At 41.0% G+C, this 24,445-nt stretch overlaps 2 protein-coding genes across 2 annotated transcripts in view; one reads left to right on the top strand and one right to left on the bottom strand.

Annotated features, from left to right (window-relative positions):
* Positions 1–2,568, bottom strand: part of prss12 (serine protease 12) — a 45,300-nt gene extending 42,732 nt beyond the window's left edge. Inside the window, exon 1 of the mRNA XM_080445428.1 lies at positions 1,936–2,568. Within this exon, the coding sequence (XP_080301554.1) occupies positions 1,936–2,269 (334 nt within the window). The 5' untranslated portion in view covers positions 2,270–2,568. The remainder of the gene's footprint in view (positions 1–1,935) is intronic.
* Positions 2,569–3,772: 1,204 nt separating this feature from the next.
* Positions 3,773–24,012, top strand: mettl14 (methyltransferase 14, N6-adenosine-methyltransferase non-catalytic subunit). The gene is made up of 11 exons (XM_080448584.1): positions 3,773–3,980; positions 4,481–4,569; positions 7,839–7,926; positions 12,568–12,645; positions 13,446–13,533; positions 15,287–15,377; positions 15,920–16,061; positions 18,186–18,278; positions 20,580–20,696; positions 21,561–21,771; positions 23,421–24,012. Exons 1-11 carry the CDS (start codon positions 3,915–3,917, stop codon positions 23,726–23,728), a joined length of 1,371 nt encoding a protein of 456 aa, XP_080304710.1. The 5' UTR covers positions 3,773–3,914; the 3' UTR covers positions 23,729–24,012.
* Positions 24,013–24,445: the final 433 nt, after the last annotated feature.

The raw sequence follows: 24,445 nt of genomic DNA, 5'->3' as shown, positions 1-24,445 counted from the left end.
ATAATGACTGCCTCCACCTCCTCTATTATAACACTCAAACTCGCATTCTCTCTCTCACGCACACGCACGCACGCACGCACACACGTACGCACACACGCGCACACACACACACACACACACACACACACACACACACACACACACACACACACACACACACACACACACACACACACACACACACACCATTGTTCTGAGGAGACTCGTATACTGTATAGACAAAACAAGCAGAATGCTGGCACTCACAGATCCATCATCTATTAAGGTGGTTCAGCTCTAAGCCACCATCAGCGTCACATCTCTGTGAGTGCGCTGGTATTTATTGTGTTTGTTCTGTTACTTTTCTCAGTCTTGCACCTGACACCGCTTAAAGGATTGGGACATGAACACTCTTCTATTATTTATCTTAAGCACATAAGCACACACAAATGTATATGCACACATTTGTCTGATACATAAAGCTACGTATCTGTCAGCGTAAAATAAATCATGTATTTTCTGGGTGTGTCCACGCATGTGTATAGTGTGTGTCTGTACGCACGTTGTAAAGTGCTTTGGATGATAAACTATACAAATACAGACCATTTAACACTTAGATATGCAGTTACAACATTCAAGATTTGTTATTTGTTACATCTCACATACACACGAGTAAAATAACGTGGGTTTGTTTCCACAACATTGTGTAATAACAACAATGACAAAATAAATAAATAGTAGTATTCATAGTAGTAATCATAGCACACTTTCACACTTTCACACACACGCACACGCACACGCACACGCACACGCACACGCACACGCACACACACACACACACACACACACACACACACACACACACACACACACACACACACACACAAATGTCATGTGTTTCTCAAGGAAGCTATTTCCAGGAGTAACCTGTTCTTTATCTATTTGCATTTCTTTGCTGTGGCAATGACTTATACCATCAGGTGGCTATATCAGGGTGGAGTTACTTCCTTGTGAATGCTTCTGTGTTACGTTGTCTCTCTCTGCTGTGAATCATACCTGTCTAGCAGGCCATGGGCAAATACCTGTGTACTCATTATGAGACCAAATGATGTGCTTGGACTTGCCATCTGCATCAGTGGTGTAAAGTAACTAAGTACATTTACTCAAGTACTGTACGGATACTTCACTTTAGGGCTGGGGACACATTTAAAAAAAATATTAAAAATAAATGAAAAAAGTTATGGAAAATTCATGGCCCCCTCACGCATTAGAGTGTCCTACTAATGCGTGAGGGGGCCATGAATTTTCCATAACTTTTTTCATTTATTTTTAATATTTTTTTTAAATGTGTCCCCGGCCCGAGAGTGAAGTATCCCTTTAAGTACACTTATGAGGTGTTTTTACTTTACTGGAGTAATACCAATTTTCACAAGCTCACAATGTGTCGCGGCGGTGAGGTTGTAGATCTGCTATTTTCAAAAGATTTTCATACATTTGAAAACTTGTGAAATGGGACATTCTGCATAATGAGCACTTTCTACTTTAGGTACTTTAAGTGCATTTTGATGTCAATTATTTGGTACTATTTACTCAACTACATTTTGATTTCCTGACTTTTACCTGTAACAGAGTGTTTCTACATTGCATTATTGATGCTTTTACTCAAACAAAACATCTGAGTACTTTTTCCACCACTGATCTGCATAGGCATAGCCTCCTAACAGTGTGTAGCCTACACATCCCACCTGGAACACTGCAGGCAGGTAGCCTATCTTGGTGTATCCATGGTGGTAGGCTACAACAAAGTTGTAGAGGCATGCACGCACGCACGCACGCACGCACGCACGCACGCACGCACGCACGCGCGCACACACACACACACACACACACACACACACACACACACACACACACAGGTTATTAGTAACCTAATATGTGAGCAGCATGCAATCATACCTTGTTTGCAATCGCAGTATCCCCAGTCCACCCTCCCCTTAGTGTTAGTGAAGAAGCACCAGGGTCGGATCCTGCCGTCCGGGTTCCTACAGTGGTTGTGATCGCCCAGCCCTTTGCCCGGGTAGCGCTCCTTACTGAAGCCCCCGGCCGCTGAGCTCCAGTTCATGCACCGAGCGCCCGACTCCGTGACGTCTATCGCTCCCTGGTAGAAGCCCTCTCTCCCGCGGCTCTGCGCGCAGTTGGTGAACGGGAGGATGAACGAGGTCACATCGCTGGGAGAACAACCGTTTATAACGGACAGGATCACGGCGATCAGAGTTAGAAATAACCCCATTTCTTTGGCCAATTTCTCTCACTCATCTGGACGGGTAATACATATAAATACGCGGTCTCTCTCTCCTGCTGTAGCCTATCAGCCGGGGAGCCGGTTCCCTCTCGCTGTGTTGTCAGGCTCCCTCATCCAGCCTGCTGTGGGACGGGATCAGAGCCAGGGTTTAGTTGTTGGGAAGGAACTGATCAATGAAACTCCTGTACAAACTGCGTGCACTGCGCGCCCCCAGTCTCCACTGAGTGGATTCCCATGGGACCCACAGTTTAGGACACTGTCCAACACGCACAGTTTAACTCACAGCGGGGGAAAGAGACATTATTAAATATTGATAAGCAAATGAAGCTGACATATAAAAAGTCCAAACATATCAACAGAAATCACCCCCAACTGTTTATTGTATACATTTTTCTTTTGATATGCATAGTATTGTATATTCACTAAATGTTTCTATGAATTGAATACAATTCAATTTCAATTCAATTCAAAGGGCTTTATTGGCATGAGAAAACATACGTTTACATTGCCAAAGCAGTATATACACATAAGCAGAATACACATAAGCCCTACACAGAATACACATAAGCAGAATACACAGAATACACAATACACAATACAGAATACACAATACACAATACACAATACAGAATACACAATACACAATACACAATACAGAATACACAGAATACACAATACAGAATACACAATACAGAATACACAATACACGTGTATTGTGTATTCTGTATTGTGTATTCTGTATTCTGTATTGTGTATTGTACAATACACAATACAGAATACAGAATACACAGAATACACAATACACATAACCCCGATGTAAACCAGCCATAGCTATTGTGCTTTCTTGGGTTTAATCCTTTTTAGTATCCCTTTGTATAGAACTGTACTTTCTGTGTTTTTCTTGCAAACCAAAGCTAAATAAAGAATTCAATCAATCAATCAATCAATCAATCAATCAATCAATCAATCAATCAATCAAACATGATTAGTTATTTATTTTTGCGTAGGCCTACATTTCGGCAGTAGACTATATGACTCGACTAGCCTACTAACCACCACAAACACATCAAAGCGTTGCATTAAAATGACACTATGATGTCTACCACCAACTTTGTGCATGACTGACTCATGCACTATGCACATGAGTTCCACAAACACGCAGGCACGCACGCAGGCAGGCACGCACGCACGCAGGCACACACACACACACACACACACACACACACACACACACACACACACACACACACACACACACACACACACACACACACACACACACACACACACACACACCATGGATAATCATTGTAAAGACCTAATGGTAAAGATTTGACAGTCTATGGTAAAAAAAAAAAAATCCTTATTTCTAATTGTTAATTCTATGGTAAAGACTAAAAAAAGCTCCCCCTAGCGACCGCAAACAAATATTGCACGTGCCTCTCTGAGCAGACACATGTTGATGTCGTAGTACTACACCACTACGTCATCAAACAGGGACAGCTCTTAACAAACATTGCAGCACAGACAGCAGCGTCTCGGCCGAGTATCTACTTTTAAATACCTTTGATCGTTGTTTGTTTCATGCAGAATAAAGCATAAGGGCCGCCAACAGGCAGTCAGCTCTACAGACATGAACAGCAGACTGCAGGAGATCCGTGAGCGGCAGAAACTCAGACGGCAGCTCTTAGCTCAACAGGTAAAGCTGTTTGTGTTTTAGCGCCACAATCCGTGCCATTGTTTGCTCTGTATATCAGTGGATCTCAAACCTTTTACTTTCAAGGACCCCCGTCCCCCCCCCCCCCGTCCATTTGGTTCTATTTGTACACTCAGGGATCCCTATTCCCCGCCCCATATGGGGATCCCTCTGAGATCCCCCATGGACCCCCCCATAACTCTGAGAGCGTACACATATGGACCCGTAGGGGTCCATTTGGTTCTATTTGTATGCTCTCAGAACCCCATCAAGGACCCCCTGGGGGTCTGTTTAGCCTTGGATCAAGTCTGTCTTTTCATCGAGTCTGACTTTTACTTTCGTATCTATGATCATATGCAAATGTCAAAATCTACAAAATACATCTATGATAGTCTTCTTGATCCAAGGCTGTTGTTTGACCTTGATGGCCAAACGAACGCTTGTGCATGTTGTTACAACCACATGAATATAATCCTCTCTCTTCTCTTCCATGATGTGTGCAGCTGGGAGCTGAGAGTGCAGACAGCATCGGAGCTGTTCTGAACAGTAAAGACGAGCAGAAGGAAATCGAGGAGAATAGAGAAACATGCAGGTGAGATATGATGATGATGAAGAAGAGAGAGATTGAAGACAGACAGACATCTTCAATCTCCTATCAGTTGCGGCCAAATAACCCAATTGTGTTATTTGTGCAAGATAAGATACAGGTTAGGTAACATTTGTGACGTTAAGGCTTGCATCAATGTTAGCTTAGTTAGTTATAGCCCTAGAATGGCTATGATATAATAATACATACAGACAGTGCATTTCATGTATTCCATATTATAGATACACACCCACCTTTTTACTCTTGCTTGTAACACAGTTTGAGGTGATTGTCTGTTGTTGTTTATTTGTTACTGCTTCGTTTCTATTTGTTTGTGTTTTTGTTGTTTGCTACTGCTTTTTTATATGCCTATACTTTGATTTGTGAATGACTAAGGCCTATTTTTGTCTCCGCCAGGCCGAAAGGCATGGCGAGAGAGTATGTTTTGCCCCCTGTCCGTCCGTCCGTGTGCGATGACTAAGGCCTATTTTTGTCTCCGCCAGGCCGAAAGGCATGGCGAGAGAGTATGTTTTGCCCCCTGTCCGTCCGTCCGTGTGTGTGTCCGTCCGTCCGTGTGTGTGTCCGTCATTCTGTAATTTTGTGTACAGCTAATCTCCAGCACCGTTGGCTTGATCGCAGCGAAACTGTGCACACACACTCCCTGGATGCCAGAGCAGAACCTCTGCTCCAAATGTTTCACATAGGCCTTTTATAGCGCCACAGGAGGCCGACTTGTGCAAAACACATTTTTGGACAGTACTCCTACAGATTTTGGCCAAAAATCCCGCAAATCGGTACACAGTATCTCTATAGTCATTAAAAGAAATGGCAGATTTTTCATATACCATCCTGATTGGCAGAAATTGCCTTTCAAAGTTTGCAGTAGTACTCCGTTTCGAACAAAATGCCTCAAATCATGAACACAGCATGCAATTTCCGTGAAATTTTGCACACTCATTCCCATTAGGCCATGGAATAAATGCCATTTGAAAATGTTCAAATCAGCCTCATGGTGGCGCTGTAACAGGGCGATTCGTGTTTTTACCTATAACTGCACCGATCAGTGTAAAACTTTGTATGCACACTCTCTAGAGGCCAAGGAAAAACCTTTGCCCTGCATTTTTCACATTTGCCTTTTATAGCGCCACCAGGAGGCAGACTTATGTAAAACATTTTTTTTTATATTAAGCATTCAGATTTGATCCAAATTTCACGCAAATCGGTACACATGATCTCTATAGTCATGTGATCAAAACAAATCTGTTTGATTTTTCATATTCCATCCTGATTGGCTAACATTGACATGTAATGTTTGCAGGAGTGGCCCGTTTTGAACAAAATGCCGCGATTCATGAACGCAGCGTCCGATTGCGGTGAAACTTTGAATGCACATTAGCACTACGTGGAGGAACAAATGCCACCCTTTTAACATTGGCCTGTTATAGCGCCACCAGCAGGTCAAATTTAGCATAACACATTTTTAGAACAAAATGCCTCAAATCATGAATGCATGTCCGATTGCCGTGCACGGCCTAGGAATAAATGGCACCCTTTTCACATTGGCCTATTATAGCGCCACCAGGAGGCCAAAATAACCTACCTGACCTGGCGGAGACCTGTGCTCCGAGGAGCACTTTTTCTAGTTTGCTCTTGTTTTGGAAAGCACTTTGGGTCAGCTGCTGTTGTTTTTAAATGTGCTATATACATAAATTTGACTTGACACAGCCATGGATCACATCCACGTACCCCCGGGGAGGGGAGTGACATCACTGGTAGCACTGTGTGTGTGTGTGTGTGTGCACTGCTCAGCCAGCTCAGCCAATCATTCATTGATGTGACTTGGGGTCAGCTCTTGTCATCGTGTTTCATGTCCATTTCAAAGCTCTGGCAGAAAACCTGTATTTCTTTGCCACGAGCTTCACACAGTCCACATTCTCTTTACTCGACGGGGCTAATAATAATAATAATGATAAAAGGCGTCCATAGGGCCAGCGGTCCGGGCACTTGGACTCTAATGCTTCGAGTCCTGCTTCGAGTCCCGTTCCTGACGACGTTTCCTGTGTGTCTTATTGCATTATTTTACACTTTGGCTATTCAAAAATAGCAGATATACAAGCTCATAGCGCTCTACTATTTTTGAAAAATAGTGAAAATGTGTGCAAATCTTTGAATATATATATTTTTAAAGTGAACATTTTTAACTCAAATCTTTGCTTCTGGGGGTCCCTGGAACAACATATTTTGAGATGGGGGTCGGCGGCCAAATACAGTACATATCATTTTGGGGGTCCTTGACATGAAAAGGTTTGAGAACCACTGATATAGAAACATATGTTTTTCAGAAAACTGTTAGGACTTAGAAGACATAAGTAAGAATCGGCCTCAGGTCTTAATGGGTTAAAAAACTATCAATAAAGGCAGAAAAGCCAAAAAGAAAAAAACAAAAGCATTCATAGCCTCATTGATCCCAGACTAGGCTATTTTAGGCTGTCAGCGTGGGTTAAAGTTGTCAGTCGCCACGACTGATTTCAGTCATTTGGATTCCATAGAAGCCAGCATGTCTTCTATGGAACGATGTTGCGCAACGGAAATGGCTTATCTACAAGCTCTCAATGCGTCACAGCAGACGGATGTTTCATAAAAGCAAATATTAAATCCTCAATGAATCTGTGATTTCTTCACCTGGTTGGCAGTATGCAGAACAGCAGGAACAATATTACTAAAACATCATCATTTAACATATTAGGTTAATTGTTTAGCTCCTTTCACACTGTTTCACAAATCGCACATTAGGACACCATTTTTCAGTCTTGGTGTAGATTTTATTTTGCTTTAATCCTTGCGGTAGATCGGCTATTTTAAGCTATAAATAAACAGTGGTGGAAAACGTACTGTAATGTTTTACTTAAGTAAAAGTATCAATACTGCAATGTAGAAGTTACAAGTAAAAGTCTGGAATTAAAATGATTAATTTATTTCAGTAAAAGTACAAAAGTATTGGTATCAAAATGTACTTAAAGTGCCAAAAGTAAAAGTGCTAAAATGTTTGAAAATAGCAGATCTGCAAGCTCACAGTTTGTAGATTGACAACTAAGTTTTCAAATAATTGTAGTGGAGTAAAAGTACAATATTTACCTCTGAGATGTAGTCGAGTAGAAGTAAAAGTATAGACCAAATTGTACTTAAGTACAGTACTTGAGTAAATACTTAGTACTTAGTTACTTAACACCACTGTAAATAAAGGCTGTGTTTTTAAGATGATGATTTTTTTGCAGATCCTCATTTGACACCTCGGTGCCGTCCTCCAAACGGAAGGTACAGACAGAGGGAGAGGATACAGAGGAAGATGCAGAGGAACCTAAGGTAAAATAATGAACGTCAGTGACTAGACGAGTATGGCGTTGTTCACTTTCCATTTTTATTGTCTCCGCCAGGCCGAAAGGCATGGCGAGAGAGTTCGTTTTGCACCCTGTCCGTCCGTCCGCCCGTGTAAGTGTCCGTCGCCGTCTGTGTACAGCTAATCTCTGGCACTGTTGGCTTGATCGCAGCGAAACTGTGCACACACACTCCCTGGAAGCCAGTTCAGAACCTCTGCCCCACATTTTTCACATGGGCCTGTTATAGCGCCACCAGGAGGCCGCTTTTCGCGAAACACATATTTTGACAGTACTCCTACAGATTTTGTCCAAACATCACGCAAATCGATACAAAGTATCTCTATAGTCATGTTATGTGCACTCTCTAGAGGCCAAGGATAAACCTTTGCCCTGCATTTATCACATTTGCCTTTTATAGTGCCACCAGGAGGCCGACTTATGTAAAACACATTTTTGGATATTACTCCTTCAGATTTTATCGAAATCTCACACAAATCGGTACACATGATTTCTATAGTCATGTGATCAAGACGGTCGATTTTTCATATTCCATCCTGATTGGCTGAGATTGACATCTAAGGTTTGCAGGAGTGGCCCGTTTTGAACAAAATGCCGCAAAATAAATCACGCAGCGTCCAATTGCTGTGAAACTTTGCGCGCACATTCGCACTACGTTGAGGAACAAATGCCACCCTTTTGACATTGCGCTATTATAGCGCCACCAGGAGGTGATTTTTCCAACAACAAAAAAACAGTACTCCTGCAAACATGACGCAAATCGGTGCATATTATCTCTTTAGTCAAGTGATCAAGACGGATCCGTCCGATCCATCACATTCCAGCCTGAATGGCGAATTCCGACCATTGCTGACCCACACTAACCTACCTGACCTGGCGGAGACCTGTGATCCGAGGAGCACTTTTGTTAAAATGTCGACATTTACAACTGCGGCCAACCCTTTCCACTTAACCTGTTAACAATCCGCAGTCCCGCTGGCCCTTTTTGCATTTTTCTGACAAACAAACAAGTGTACATAAGTGTGTGGCAAGCTATATACCATTTTAGAGGTACAGGTCTTGTGATTAAAATGATGCAAACTATTCCAAGATGGCATCAAAACCGACACTACAATCAACACCGAAGTACTCCTGCAAACATGACGCAAATCGGTGCATATAGAGCGTCGCAGTTCCCGCCCACTTCCTGTTTTTTTTGGTGCCGGAAGAAAAAACTCAATGCATTTTTCCATTGACATTTCCAAAAATATTTATATCTATTAATTTAAGCCTCGAATCAAGCCATCACGAGATGACATGAATCATGACCATAAAACGTTTTTTTCTGTGATTTTTTTATTTATTTTATATTTAATTATATGATATACGGTACTATATTTAATAAATACCCTTTGTTTTGCCGTTTTCAAAAAAAAAAAAATCACAGAATCAAACGTTTATGGTCATGATTCATGTCATGTCATGATGGCTTGATTCGAGGCTTAAATTAATAGATATAAATATTTTTGGAAATGTCAATGGAAAAATGCATTGAGTTTTTTCTTCCGGCACCAAAAAAAACAGGAAGTGGGCGGGAACTGCGACGCTCTATTATCTCTTTAGTCAAGTGATCAAGACGGATCCGTCCGATCCATCACATTCCAGCCTGAATGGCGAATTCCGACCATTGCTGACCCACACTAACCTACCTGACCTGGCGGAGACCTGTGATCCGAGGAGCACTTTTGTTAAAATGTCGACATTTACAACTGCGGCCAACCCTTTCCACTTAACCTGTTAACAATCCGCAGTCCCGCTGGCCCTTTTTGCATTTTTCTGACAAACAAACAAGTGTACATAAGTGTGTGGCAAGCTATATACCATTTTAGAGGTACAGGTCTTGTGATTAAAATGATGCAAACTATTCCAAGATGGCATCAAAACCGACACTACAATCAACACCGAAGTACTCCTGCAAACATGACGCAAATCGGTGCATATAGAGCGTCGCAGTTCCCGCCCACTTCCTGTTTTTTTTGGTGCCGGAAGAAAAAACTCAATGCATTTTTCCATTGACATTTCCAAAAATATTTATATCTATTAATTTAAGCCTCGAATCAAGCCATCACGAGATGACATGAATCATGACCATAAAACGTTTTTTTCTGTGATTTTTTTTTTTATTTTATATTTAATTATATGATATACTATATTTAATAAATACCCTTTGTTTTGCCGTTTTCAACAAAAAAAAAATCACAGAATCAAACGTTTATGGTCATGATTCATGTCATGTCATGATGGCTTGATTCGAGGCTTAAATTAATAGATATAAATATTTTTGGAAATGTCAATGGAAAAATGCATGTTTTTTCTTCCGGCACCAAAAAAAACAGGAAGTGGGCGGGAACTGCGACGCTCTATTATCTCTTTATTCAAGTGATCAAGACGGATCCGTCCGATCCATCACATTCTAGCCTGAATGGCGAATTCCGACCATTGCTGACCCACACTAACCTACCTGACCTGGCGGAGACCTGTGATCCGAGGAGCACTTTTGTTAAAATGTCGACATTTACAACTGCGGCCAACCCTTTCCACTTAACCTGTTAACAATCCGCAGTCCCGCTGGCCCTTTTTGCATTTTTCTGACAAACAAACAAGTGTACATAAGTGTGTGGCAAGCTATATACCATTTTAGAGGTACAGGTCTTGTGATTAAAATGATGCAAACTATTCCAAGATGGCATCAAAACCGACACTACAATCAACACCGAAGTCCGACATACACAAACATTCACAAAGCTGCAGCAACTTGTTGAAAGTTGAATTCTACTCCACCAATATGAAATATTTCCACAAAAATGATGTTCTTACTTTGGGGAAGAGTGATTAAAGGTAGGGTAAGTGATTTGCAATTATTCAAATAATTGCAAAATGGGTCTATGTTCTGATAGTGCTCGTTACTATAGAGTGTCCTGTCCATATAAGGAGTCTCCATGTTTCTCCAGCTCTTTATAAAACAGAAAATGCATTTTCGTTTCAGTTTCAGTTTCATTTCCAATTTTATCCAATCAGGATAGAGAACTCAATCAGGATATAGATTAAACAAGTGAAATTGGAAGGGATGACACTATGAAATGAGCAGGCAAAATTAGAACTGGAACACTATAAAAATGAAGCTTAAAAATTGGTACTTTCTCCTGATTGGCTGAGATTTTGACACCTACCAGAAAATGTATTTTCTGTTTATTAAAGAGCTGGAGAGACGGGGAGACTCCTGTTACTGAACAAACACTCTATAGCAATGATTACTATCAGAATATAGTGCTTTAACCTTTTTATAAAATACTTTTTGTTTTACCCCAAAAATATCACTTACCCTACCTTTAAGTGATATATAAAGTCCAAACCACTTTTTTTCCATCAAGAACCCCCCATAGGGCATAGCAGTGGTGCCCATTTTGTGGTTCCACAACAAAAAAAAGGCCATTCATTTTTTCCATAGAGATTCAATGATTTTAAGCCTAGAATAAAAAAAACAGGGGAACTGTTGCGCCTTTCTTTGTCCTTTGGTGAAGGTTGACTGCAGGTGCGGTGGTCTAAAAAAACATAAAGGTAAAGCCTAGAATCAAGCCATCCAGGCTACTGGTGTATCATGACCATAACACATTTGATTCTGTGAAAAAACGAATTTCTTTGAATCAAATGTTTTATTGTCATGGGCTAGGTAAGGCTTCATACTGTGGCCACATTGTGTTTTCCAGCTCATATATGATAATAGCAGTGTTATAAAGGCATCTATTTATAGAAAATATTTAGGCGAGACTTAAAAACCTTCTATTCTAGTACCGTAAGTTCAAACTTGTATTACTCAATGTCAGTTGCACAAAGAGTTCATTCTTTTTGCTGGAGAAAAACTTCAAAGTGTTACCTTCAAAATGAGACCATGCCCATGCATTTATTCCAAATGGTTCAAGAACAACAGTCAATTTATTTTGGGTGTGCTGTGTATAGGCATTTATTTTGCAAATTATACAGGATTTTTTAACGATGTGACGCATTGTAGATCAGCTATTTTCGGTGCGTCACACGCACACTAAGTATATCTCAGGCTTAAAGGATGACTTAATTGGATGACTATGTGATTTACACTGTGCGCACGTGTCATGAAATTCCTGGAAATATTTTGAAATTAGAAAAACAGTTTTCCAGGCCTGGAAAAGGTTTGGAATTAATCACATTTTTGGATATACATCGTTTTTGGCTATTTATTCTGTTCGTAAAAAATGTCCCAAAACATAAAAAAATGTGTGCTTGTGCTGCACGAGCTGCTTGACTCTGAGTGCGGCCTAATGTATATACAGGATGTCACGTGACAAACATAATAGATCTGCAGTACAAGCTAACAGCACATTGAACCGTGATACGTTGTTCGCTTGTAGATCTGTTGTTTTTGTCATGTGACACCTTCGCTCTAGTCTGTCTTGGGGCATTGATGGCACACTGGTGTAAGAGCCTCATTATTGCACCATATGATTGCTTGCTATAGGCCTGAAAATTGGGTCAAATACTTTGGAAAAGTTCTGGAAAATGTATTGTAAAAAATGTGTGGGAATCCTGGATTTAGGATGAGGTGGAGGTGCAGCAGCCAGATGAAACCAACCCATATGAAGAGGTCTACAAGGACTCAAGTACCTTCCTTAAGGTTAGGAACTCTCTGGCCACTCGGCAATATATAGGATATCGTTGCTGTCGGGCAGAAACCTTTTATCTACATATTCAAACTGTTTGTGTTTTTTCGTAAATGTAACGCCCTACTTGATCATACTACAGCGTCACACATATGTAGCAGATCTGCAATCTCGAAACGTGGCGCGAAGCGACGCGTTTTGAGCTTGTAGATCTGTTACTTTTGCTATTTTTGAATTTGAATCTTGAAAAGTAACAGTTTTGGACATATGAGGTTTCCACTCAACAGAGACAATATACTTGTGTTGTTTATCCTAATGTCATAAATGTATGTTCTGCAATGTCCTGTTGCTCTATATATAATTTTATTGTCCATACTAGTTCCAAAACAGATTAGTTGTATGAACTTCAAATCTTTTCAAAATGTTGGCAAATCTTTGAATATATATATCTATATGTTTTAAAGCGAACATTTTTAACTCCGATCTGTGCTTCTGGAGGGGGGGAGGGGGTGGGGCGGTATATTTTGAGATGGGTGTCCGCGGCCAAATACATATCATTTTGGGGGTCTTTGACATGGAAAAGTTGGAGCACCACTGATATAACAACATACTGTTAGGATTTATAAATCATTTTTAGATATGTATGTGGCTGTGGACCCCTATCTCAAAAATGCTTTGTTCCAGGGACCCTCAGAAGCAAAGATTTGAGTTACAAATGTTCGCTTTAAAAAAAGAAATGACAGAGTTAAAGTGGCTGTATCACAGTTTAATTTGCACATTTGATGACGTATTTGTGCCACTACCTCATTTTTAGGGCACCCAGAGTCTGAACCCGCACAATGACTACTGCCAGCACTTTGTGGATACAGGCCACAGGCCACAGAACTTCATCAGAGATGTTGGTGAGTGTGAATAATGGAGCGTGTGTTCATTATGGTTGGGCGATTTTTAAAAATATTTTGGCAATGTCCTTCGCAACCACCTGATCTCAGGTGACATGTTATATTATAACTTAAGTCTATAGCCTCCCCCTTTCTATTGGCTTTAAAACCAAAATATCGCCAAACTGCTGAAGTTGGCTTTGTTTGACACCGCATCATCGCTGTTGTCATTATTCAACAACACTTATTGTGTGATTGGGGGATAGTTCACCCAAAAAATTACCTATTTTCTATAAATGAAAGCCCATGAAGCCTTGAATTAGTGGAGATTGTTTTGTTTTTGTTGCATTCCTAAGGCAATAATTTGATGACCGGTGGAAAATCTACCGGAAAATCTACTGGAGACACCGCCGGTCATCAAATTCTTGGTTTAGGAATATGACAAAAAAAATCTCCAAAAAAAGTCTCCATGGGGGGTGTAATGGATAGAAAATAAGTCATTTTGGGGGTGAACTATCCCTTATAACGAAAAACATCACATGGATGCACCTGGGACGTATCATCAGTGTTGTAGCCTGGGGTCATAGGATGTTTCGGGTCTCGCAACATACACCCTCACCCAGGTGACCCAGCCAGGGTTGATCAAGCCCCGACTTACGTCCCAGTAGCTACCCACGGTCAGTCCTATAGGGCAAGACAGGGCCACTCAGTCCGCTTCTCCGGAAATACTCTGCCGGGACTCTGGGAGGCTCTGGCACGTGGAGGGACTAGGCTCTGTGGGTTGTCTCCTGGCCGGGCTCCTCCTTCGTCTCACCAGGTTTAATCAACTAGAGTGAACACATCAGCATCTAGACTATTTTCTCTGTGTGCCGCAAGTTGAGAAAACAGAATACACAAGGAACATAAATTGTAGATGTTGTTCTTTTAATGAATGCTTGTTGCTCATATTAAACCAGTGGTGTAACTATGTGAATCTCTTAGTTGTGTCAACATTCTTCTTATGAAGCAGTTCTGTTAGAAGTCAAACATTTATAAAGATCACTATGGCAATTTAGCCATAGGGGCCAACAACCCCACACACACACACAGTCTCTCCCACACAACACTAGCCAAAACACCCACAGGCAGCCAGCAGCAGATCAATATGGGTGCACACTGAAAGTGGATACAATACTCGTCACGTCAGCTCCACATGCTCCATTGGCCATTCAAAAATAGCAGATATACAAGCTCATAGCGCGGCACCGAGTGCCGCGCTATGAGCTTGTAGATCTGCTATTTTTGAAAAATCGTGAAAAGTTGTGCAAATCTTTTGAGTGTATATTTTTTAAAGCGAACATTTGTAACTCAAATCTTTGCTTCTGGGGGCGTCCCTGGAACAAAATATTTTACAAATGTTCGCTTAAAATATATATATATTCAAAGATTTGCAAAAATGTTCACGATTTTTCTAAAATGGCAGATCTACAAGCTCACTCGTTGCCACGCTATGAGCTTGTATATCTACTATTTTTGAACAGCCAAAGAAATCTAAAATGACAGACATGCATTCTCGGATTCAATGGGTTAAAATGTAGAAAATGAAGCAACCAAATATTGAAATGAGTTTCAAATAGTAACCTATTGAACACATTTAGAGCCAGTCCTAGTAGGTAGATGGTCATGTTGCCATGATGTCAGTCATTCAAGTTAAATTTTATATATTTAATGATTGATCATCACATTGTTGGAAATGAATACTCGATGACCAACTTCCATGTGCTCTGTTGTTTAGGTCTGGCTGACAGGTTTGAGGAATACCCCAAATTGAGAGAGCTGATCAGACTAAAGGACGAACTCATCTCCACCACTAACACTCCTCCCATGTATGTTAATAGATGATTATGAATGATACAAAATCTGTTTATCAGTAGATTTTGTCTGTTTTTTTATTGATTACATTTTATTGAATTTTATTGAACCTATTAGAAAACATTAGTTACTAATTACTTTGTAGACTTTAATTATTATTGCAAAACATACATTACCCACTTCAGTCCTACATACAGTTTGGCCATTTGAAAATAGCCGATCTGCAAGCTCACAATGCTTCGCATCGTGACGCATTGTGAGCTTGTAGATCGGCTATTTTCAAAATGTTTATTTTCGGAAAACTTGTGAAATGGGACATTCTGCATAATGAGTACTTTTACCTTGGGTACTTCAGTACATTTTGATGCCAAAACTTTTGTACTTTTACTCAAGTAAAATTTGAATTATTTTTACTTTTACAAAGTATTTCTACATTGCAGTATTGATACTTCTACTTCCGTAAAAAAATTGTGTACTTTTTCCACCACTGTTTTTTGCTTTGATGCAAGTTGGGTCTGCCTGCTAACACTGCGTGTGTGTGTGTGTGTGTGTACAGGTACCTCCAGGCTGACCCAGAGCACTTTGACCTGCGGGATTTGAAGTGCAAGTTTGATGTGATTCTGCTTGAGCCTCCACTAGAGGAGTACTACAGAGAATCTGGCATCAGCCACACTGAGCGCTTCTGGACTTGGGATGATGTATGTTATGCACACATCTTATGGCATGTTTGCGTAAGAATTGAACAGTTAACCCATTGAGACCGGGAAGGGAACGCATCCGTGTCATTTTAAGATTTCTTTGGGCTAGTGCCGCGCTATGAGCTTGTAGATCTGCTGTTTTAGAAAAATCTCGAACATATGTGAAAATCTTTGAATATATATGTCACAGGGAAAATGGCATTCCAGGGAAATTGACAGGGGAGCGCTTGTTTTATAGGCACAGGGCGGTGCTGCGAGGCGGGGCTTTGATGCGAGGACGACGACCACAACAACAACATACTAACCAGGAAGCTACGCTAGGGGAACGCTGAAAATAAAATGGATAATATGAGAGAAATACTCAAGTAAAGTACGAATACCTCAAAATTGTACTTGAGTAAATCTACTTTGTTACTTTGCACCACTAGTACAAGCCTCAGTGGCGCACTTCGATAATCATTGGACTCCCCACCCACTACCACTGGAAGCCGGGGTTTGACTCCAGCTTGGGACATTACTTTTTCAAACAACCGCGGACTACTTTTTTTTCGCTGATAAAGTATAGTTTTGGACCATGACGGAAGGCGCTCCGACTTAGCAGACCTTGAGGCCGAGGAGTCGCGCCCGAGCGCCTCCAGGCGCGAGTGCCCGCGACGACCGGCCGATGGTCTGCTAGTCGACTTAAGCGCCGTCCGAGTTATGTACCGATAGGCACAGAATCGTAAATGATGTTGTGTGGGGACTGCGTTTGCCCCAAGTGCCACTCACTGCACTAACATAGCCAGCCAGGCCCGCCCCCTGGAGTGTGTGTGTGTGTGTGTGTGTGTGTGTGTGTGTATGTGTGTGTGTACACGCGCGCGTGTGCGCATGCGTGTGTGCGTGCTGGTTTGTGCATGCGTGCGTGTGTGGTGTGGGGCTCATGTCTGGCTTGCATTGCCCTCTAGCGTTGATTCTACAGAATTGCATGAGGGGCATGAAAACAAGCGTACCCCTTTCAATTTCCCTGGAATGCCATTTTCCCTGTAACATATATATTTTTTAAAGCGAACATTTGTAAAATATTTAGTTCCAGGGATCCCCGGAAGCAAAGATTTGAGTTACAAATGTTTGCTTTAAAATATATATATTCAAAGATTCGCAAATACTTGGTGCTGCGCTATGAGCTTGTATATCTGCTATTTTTGAATAGCCAAAGAAATCTAAAATGACAGAGACACGTTCCCGGATTGAATGGGTTAAAGAGTGGCCTTCTTCTATTTGCAATCATTGTGCCCAGTGGCTAAGGCTGGGTGATTTTAAATCTATCACGATTATTTCAAACTTGTGCTTCGATTATGATTAATTAAGGATACATTTTTAAATGGTAAAAATAGCAGATCTACAAACTCGCAACACGCCATGATGCGTTGTGAGCTTGTAGGTCAGCTATCTTTGTTATTTTTGTACGCCAACATTGTACAACAAAGTGTAATACAGGTTTAAAGGTAGGGTAAGTGATTTTCTTTGGTTAAAATATGTGTTAAATAGCTCTATATTCTGATTGTTCTCAGTGTTTGTTCAGTACCAGGAGTCTCCATGTCTTTCCAGCTCTTTATTAAACAGAAAATGCATTTTCAGGTCAGTATACCAATTTTATCCAATCAGGATAGAGAACTCAGTCAGGATACAGATTTAACAAGTGAAATTGGAAGTGATGACACAAAGAAATGAGCAGACACAATTGGAACTGGAACACTATGAAAATGAAGCTGATAAATGGGTACTCTCTCCTGATTGGCTGAAAATGTATCACCTACCTGAAAATGTATTTTCTGTTTAATGAAGAGCTGGAGAAACAGGGAGACTCCTGAGACTGAGCAACACTATGGCAATGCTAACTATCAGAATATAGTGATTAAACCTTTAAACAAAATAGTTTGTTTTAAACCATAAAATATCACTTATCCTACCGTAAGTGGTTACTTAGACTAATCAATTTAGTTGATTATAAAATAAATCTATTCGAATTTTTCCTGTCTTTTGGGGAAAAAAAGAAAATACGATTTTTTTTATTAATTTTCTGTTAATTTCCCAGCTCTAACAGTGGCTTTTATTCACTCGCTCCTTTTTTCTCTGGGACTATAGATAATGAAGTTGGAGATTGACGAGATATCAGCCCTTCGTTCTTTTGTCTTTCTTTGGTGTGGTTCTGGAGAGGGCCTAGATCTGGGAAGAATGGTACGTACGTAATCACAAACACTCACTTAAAAGTACATGGAAACATTCAAATACGTTGTCCCAGGCTATTTGCCCTGGGCCTATTATTTTATTTTTATTTGTCACATAGCCTACATTTAAATTTCATACCCTCACAATCTTACCACTGAGTTAGCATTGTCACTGAACTATTCCTCCTGCTCCACAGAATCATGTTATTACAATAGGCTGGAGTCCGCCTTTTAAAGTACATGTTGCACACTGTAATGAAAAACAAAAATGCCTTTGTTCATCCGCACCTTTTTCCATCTGAAGGTGTCCAGAGACTGTGATTCTGTCCATCTTGTACCTTCATTATATTTTGTGTGACGTGACTGAGATACCTTGCTTATCAGCCCCCGTCAAATGATTTGAAGCTCTGTCATTAGTGCGATTGGTTGTCGGTTGAACAATGAGCTATCCTATGACAGGCATCCTATGACAGGTGACACAGAGCCTATTTGACAATGAACAAATGAAACCCACCAAAAGCACCATGGCACCTGTCACACTACAGTATACCAACATTTCTGACATTGCCAGACATTGAGTGTCACTTCTCTCCAAAAGTTGAACTATTTTCTAGTCAGTGCACCCATGGCACTGAAACATGATGCACTGGGAAGAGGAGCACTTCTAAGCGTGTCTTCTTGAATCTTTACCATAGAAATTAAAGCCCTTTTAGGCCGACACAGGATACGAAAAATCTAAAGGTTGTTGGGTTGTTGCAGTCCAGATTAGGGATAAGCACCCACAGGTGCAGTGTTATCTCAAGAGTTCTGGCTTCGTCAACTCCTGAAGTGCTCACAAACAAAACATTGTGCTCCTGCGCGAGGTTGAAAGTAGCTCAGGGGCAGACAGCGTAACGCAACCGGAAGAGTAATAAATTAATATCTCCAGGTTGTGTGTTACCATGTGTTATGCCCTCTCTCCATTCTTTGTTGGCAAGGCTTTTGGTTCACTTTCTCATTTATTAAAAACCATTAAAGTTTACCATACCAGCTCTGACAAAAAAGGATAGTCATTTTGTATAATTTTAAAACAAAATGTGGTAAAGGGGTGGTGCCATGACCAGCTACATTTGAGGTGGTATCTCCAGTAGAGAGACGAAAAAGCTGTCCACATACTGTGTGTCAGCTCCCAGGAGAATAGTTTATTTAATGACAATATAACTTCATCAGGTCTGATCTGTCTATCTGCTGTAGAAAACGAAGTACTCTGTACCAAAAGCGAGTCGTATCACACTAGTACCATGCGGTGAAAATGTGCCATAAAGACTATACTCTGTGAAGAAGATAATGTCTAAACCAGTGGTTCTCAAACCTTTTCATGTCAAGGACCCCAAAATGTACATGTTTTTGTCTGCGGATGACCATTTGAAAATCTATTTTGTGCCAGGGATGAAGATAAGATTTGTGTAAAACAAAAAAAATCTAAATTATTCAACAGTTTCCAAACACTTAGTAGGCTATTCCACGTATAAACCCCAGGTAAGTTTAACACATTGGGTGCCAAAACCGTATATATACGGTTTTGCGCATACTAACGTTGAGTGCCAAAACCGTATATATACGGTTTTTGAAAAAAAAAAAAAAAAAAAATCCTTTTTTTTTTTTTTTTTCCTTCACAGCAACAGGAAATATCACTCCTACAAGATTTAGACTCCAATCCACCTCCTGGTTAACTTATGACTTCAAAAACCTGTATCTCGGCTCCTGTGCATTTTTTTTTTTACAATGTTAATTTAACTATTTTCAACTGGCTGCAACTATGGAATGGATTTCCGAATGTTTTAAATTTTTTCCCCCCGATTGTACGAGACCTGTATGTGTGTAATGAGGGGATCACCGTGAGGACGGTGATCACTGAAAATATTTTGTGACTACTTGAAAAAGGTTCAAAATGTTTAAAAAGTCCTGGCACTCAAAGTATAATATTTTAATAAACCTCTGGCACCCAATGTGTTTTCGTTTATATAAAAAAAAGGCTTTCGTCTGAAACCATAGTTTATAAAGAGATGTTTAGAAAACCACATGGCATGGAAAACATTTTCAGAAAGACATATGACTGTCCATTATTTGGATGCTATGCTGTTCACCTTGTTCTGTAATGAGACTGCTGCTGGCTTCACTGCACACATGCTACTGACGTCAGCTGAACTACATAAACTATGATACAGTTGCTGTGTTCAAGGCTTGTGACATGAATGGTTCCTAATCTAAATGTTAAGCCCGAAGAACCCGACATGATCCCTTTATCTAATGTTAATTCACTTTATTTCAGTGTTTGAGGAAATGGGGCTTTAGACGGTGTGAGGATATCTGTTGGATCAAAACCAACAAGAACAACCCAGGCAAGACCAAGGCATTGGACCCTAAAGCAGTGTTCCAGCGCACCAAGGTACAACACAAATAAAGGAATTTAGTTTAGTCATGCCTCTGAATATTATCTGGTGACTGTAGGATTATGCTAGCCTGGTAAACCCTCCCTCCGGAAATCTTCTATTCTATTTGATTCCAGGAGTGAGTCTGGCCTGATCGCCCATTCTGCAATATTGGCTGCAGGCTGAGTTGGGCGGAAGTAATACCGTTGACTGACAACCCCTTCAGCCAATGATATTTTTTCCCCTTCAGCCAATCAGCAGTTCACCAGTCTAATGTGACGTCAACGGGACTTTTGAGACAGCCAAGCCCAAAATGGGTTGCCTTATTCGGGTACATGGGTGTCACTGCCCACCCCTACCGGTTCTCTAAATTTTTATTTTTAAATAGGCTTTGTCATGATTAATTGACCACATATATGAAGTTAAACAACTAAATTCTATCCAAACGATATCTTATAAGTAAATTCCGTGCCTCAAAATAGAAGTTAGAGAGCTTTTTGAAGTCAAAAAATCGCGGAGATTATAGCGGACAGAAAAAGATGGCTGCCGTTCGTGTTTTGGGCTCACTCGAACTCGCCACCTGATTGGCCAACTGTCGCTGTCAATCACAGAACGATGTGCGACGACGCTGATAGGCTCGGTTAGCTGGTAATTCCACTAGAAACCCCCACAATGGGCTATCAGGCCAGACTCACTCCTGGAATCAAATAGAATAGAAGATTTCCGGAGGGAGGGTTTACCAGGCTAGGATTATGCTGCCAACACAATCCTTTGAAAAGGGCTTGAACAATCTTTTCTGCCACTTATTGCTTATCCATTCTCCCTGCCTTCTTGTACCAACGACCCATGTGCCTGTACCCATCTTCCACATCTTAAACCAGGAGCATTGTCTGATGGGGATTAAAGGGACAGTCCGTAGAAGCACAGACGGGGACTTTATCCATGCCAACGTGGACATTGACCTCATCATCACGGAGGAGCCGGAGATGGGCAACGTGGAGAAACCCGTGGAGATCTTCCACATCATCGAGCATTTCTGTTTAGGCCGTAGGAGGCTGCACCTGTTCGGACGCGACTCCACCATCAGACCAGGTGAGATCGGGGTCGAGCAGGAGTGCAGACCTGCCAACCTCTCTTCTGTCTGTCTGTCTGTCCCAGTACATCGCTTTGAGGAAGAGATGCTGCATGTCATTGTGGTCTTTAGCCCATTCAATCTGGGAACGCATCTGTGTCATTTTTTGATTTCTTTGGCTATTGAAAAATAGCAGATACACAAGCTCACAAAAAAAAATCTTGAAAACGTGTGCAATTCTTTGAATATATACATTTTTAACTCCTCTGTGCTTCTTGGGGTCCCTGGAAGAAAATATTTTGGGGCAGTCTGCAGACAAATACATATCATTTTGGGTAGTCCTTGACATGATAAAGTTTGAGAACCACTGATATATATATATATAGCAACATACGTTTTTGTTAGGATTTTAGACTCCCCAGAAGCAAAGATTTGAGTTAAAAATGTTCGCTTTAAAAATATATATGTATTCAAAGATTTGCATTCAAATAGCAGATATACAAGCTCAAATACGAGCTTGTATATCTGCTATTTTTTAATAGCCCAAAGTATAAAATAATGGTTATGGCAAAAAAATGACACGGTATGCGTTCCTGGATTTTATGGGTCAGAAAGAAAAAAAGAAAACAACTCAATGTTGGTGTAACTAAGAGATCAGCTGCTATTTTACATGCTTCTATTATCAACTGGTATACTATGCAATAGAGTTGCATGTTTGCATTTGCAGCCGATGGGACAGGAGCTACCTTGCACTTGATTTGGTAATTCCTCACAGACGCGTCCATCCTATTGACTGGGTGGAGAGTTGCTCTGCAATGTCATAATTAATTCACAGAACACACATCTACATCGACACCTCCTTTGATCTCTCTCGTTCCCCCCGTACTCACCCCGTCTAACTGGTTCTTCAAATGAGGACATTATTTGAACTCTTTTTGCAAAGGTAACCAGATTGGGGGTGATGTGGATTCACTCACAGTGATGTGGATTCACTGTGAGTGATGTGGATTCACTGTGAGTGATGTGGATTCACTCACATGTTCCTCCACGGTATCAACGTGTGAGTGAATCCACGTCATCAGTCTGGCAATGCCAGGCTAATGTAATGGGTTTATCCCCTCGTTTTTTCCCCTCTACACCAAGTCTCTTCGACGAAGATGATTGTGGAGTGTTATGAGTGGTTGAATGGGTTAGAATTACAACACAAATATCAATATTAGCTGCAGTATATATTCAGGTTTATCACTAGAACAAAAACAAGTTCTCATAAGTGTTACCATGTAATACATAGGTTGTGTTCTGCTGTTACTGTGGTGCTGATAATGTCAGACCCCAAACATAAATGATAGCACTTCCACCAAAGCCACTAGGCTGAATGAGATGAAACTTGCCACAGACGAATTACCAGCATGGTGTTATAATAACAGACTACAATAACGCATGAAAACGACCAAGTTGTAGCTCACAAGGTGTGTGTGTGTGTGTGTGTGTGTGTGTTCTCTCCACCTCTTGCTCCAATATGACCACAATGGAAATAAGCTCGTCTTTTTTTGTGTTATGCTTTTGACTACTGTGTGCAATCAAACACTTCTACACATATACGTTTGTGTCAATAAAGAAAATGAATCGATCATTTGCTGTCTCTTCTGTTTTTGTCCCCTCTCTCCAGGCTGGCTGACCGTGGGGCCCACTCTCACCAACAGTAACTTCAACCCAGACCCCTACGCGTCCCACTTTGTCATCCCCAACTCCCACCTGTCTGGTTGCTCTGAGGAGATAGAGAGGCTCCGTCCCAAATCTCCCCCCGCCAAGATGAAGTCGGAGCGCGGCGGCGGAGCGCCCAGAGGAGGCCGTGGTGGAGACAGGGGCGGGAGGGGCGGAGACAGGGGCCGCGACAGGAACAGACCAAATTTCCGCGGAGACAGAGGGGGGTTCAGGGGTAGAGGAGGGCCACACAGGGGCTTCCCACCTCGTTAGACCCGTGGGCTGCCATCAACGGTAGACTGATGTTAGGATTATGACTGATACTAACTGCATATGTAAGCATGTGTCACATGTTTTTCTTTTAATACATTGTAGATGTAACCTGACCACTGGGTTTTAAAGAAATCCGTGTCATAAATATGTGTTGTTCACAGTCACCAGTCAGTCTTCTTTTTTTTATAAATACATATGTATGTACACACCAAAACAAGCATTCATGGACTTATGCTTGAGTTGGTTAGAGTGAATGAATAAACCCTTTTTTCCTATTACCTGTAAACAAAGTTGTCATTCATTTGTGTGTATGTGTGATGGGAGTGAAATGTGAATAAACACATTTGATTCCTTATGTAAAGGCAAATGTCTGGCTTTCCACCGAAAATCTAACGAGTACTACCACCAACTATACACAAAGGAGCATATAAACATTTTCTAAATGATTTATTGGAGGTATAGCATGATGAATTATTATTTATTTTTTTCACCAGAAGGTAACTGAGTCGGAATATCGTGAGCTGTTTCAACACTGTCTAATGTTCTACTCAATAGCACGTTGAAATCCAATGCCTATATTAAATATATTTAAAGATGGTTGATATGGTCAAATAACTATCCACAATCTTTCACAGACATGTCTATCATGCAATTTTATGGTCAGACATTTGCAGTCATTTGTACAATGGCTAGGCTGAACGTCCTTCCACAAATGGG

This window comes from Gymnoscopelus braueri (genome assembly GCF_963280865.1).
Source record: "Gymnoscopelus braueri genome assembly, chromosome: 2".
Taxonomy (NCBI): Eukaryota; Metazoa; Chordata; class Actinopteri; order Myctophiformes; family Myctophidae; genus Gymnoscopelus; species Gymnoscopelus braueri.
The sequence above is the reverse complement of the archived record's forward strand: the minus strand, read 5'-3'. Positions and strand labels throughout refer to the sequence as shown.

Excerpts from the sequence above, each read along its gene's own strand:
- mettl14 (XM_080448584.1), top strand. The coding sequence starts at position 3,915 with ATGAACAGCAGACTGCAGGAGATCCGTGAGCGGCAGAAACTCAGACGG. Across the intron at positions 13,534-15,286 it reads GAACTTCATCAGAGATGTTG|GTCTGGCTGACAGGTTTGAG; the intron begins GTGAGTGTGAAT and ends TCTGTTGTTTAG. Across the intron at positions 20,697-21,560 it reads CAGTGTTCCAGCGCACCAAG|GAGCATTGTCTGATGGGGAT; the intron begins GTACAACACAAA and ends ATCTTAAACCAG.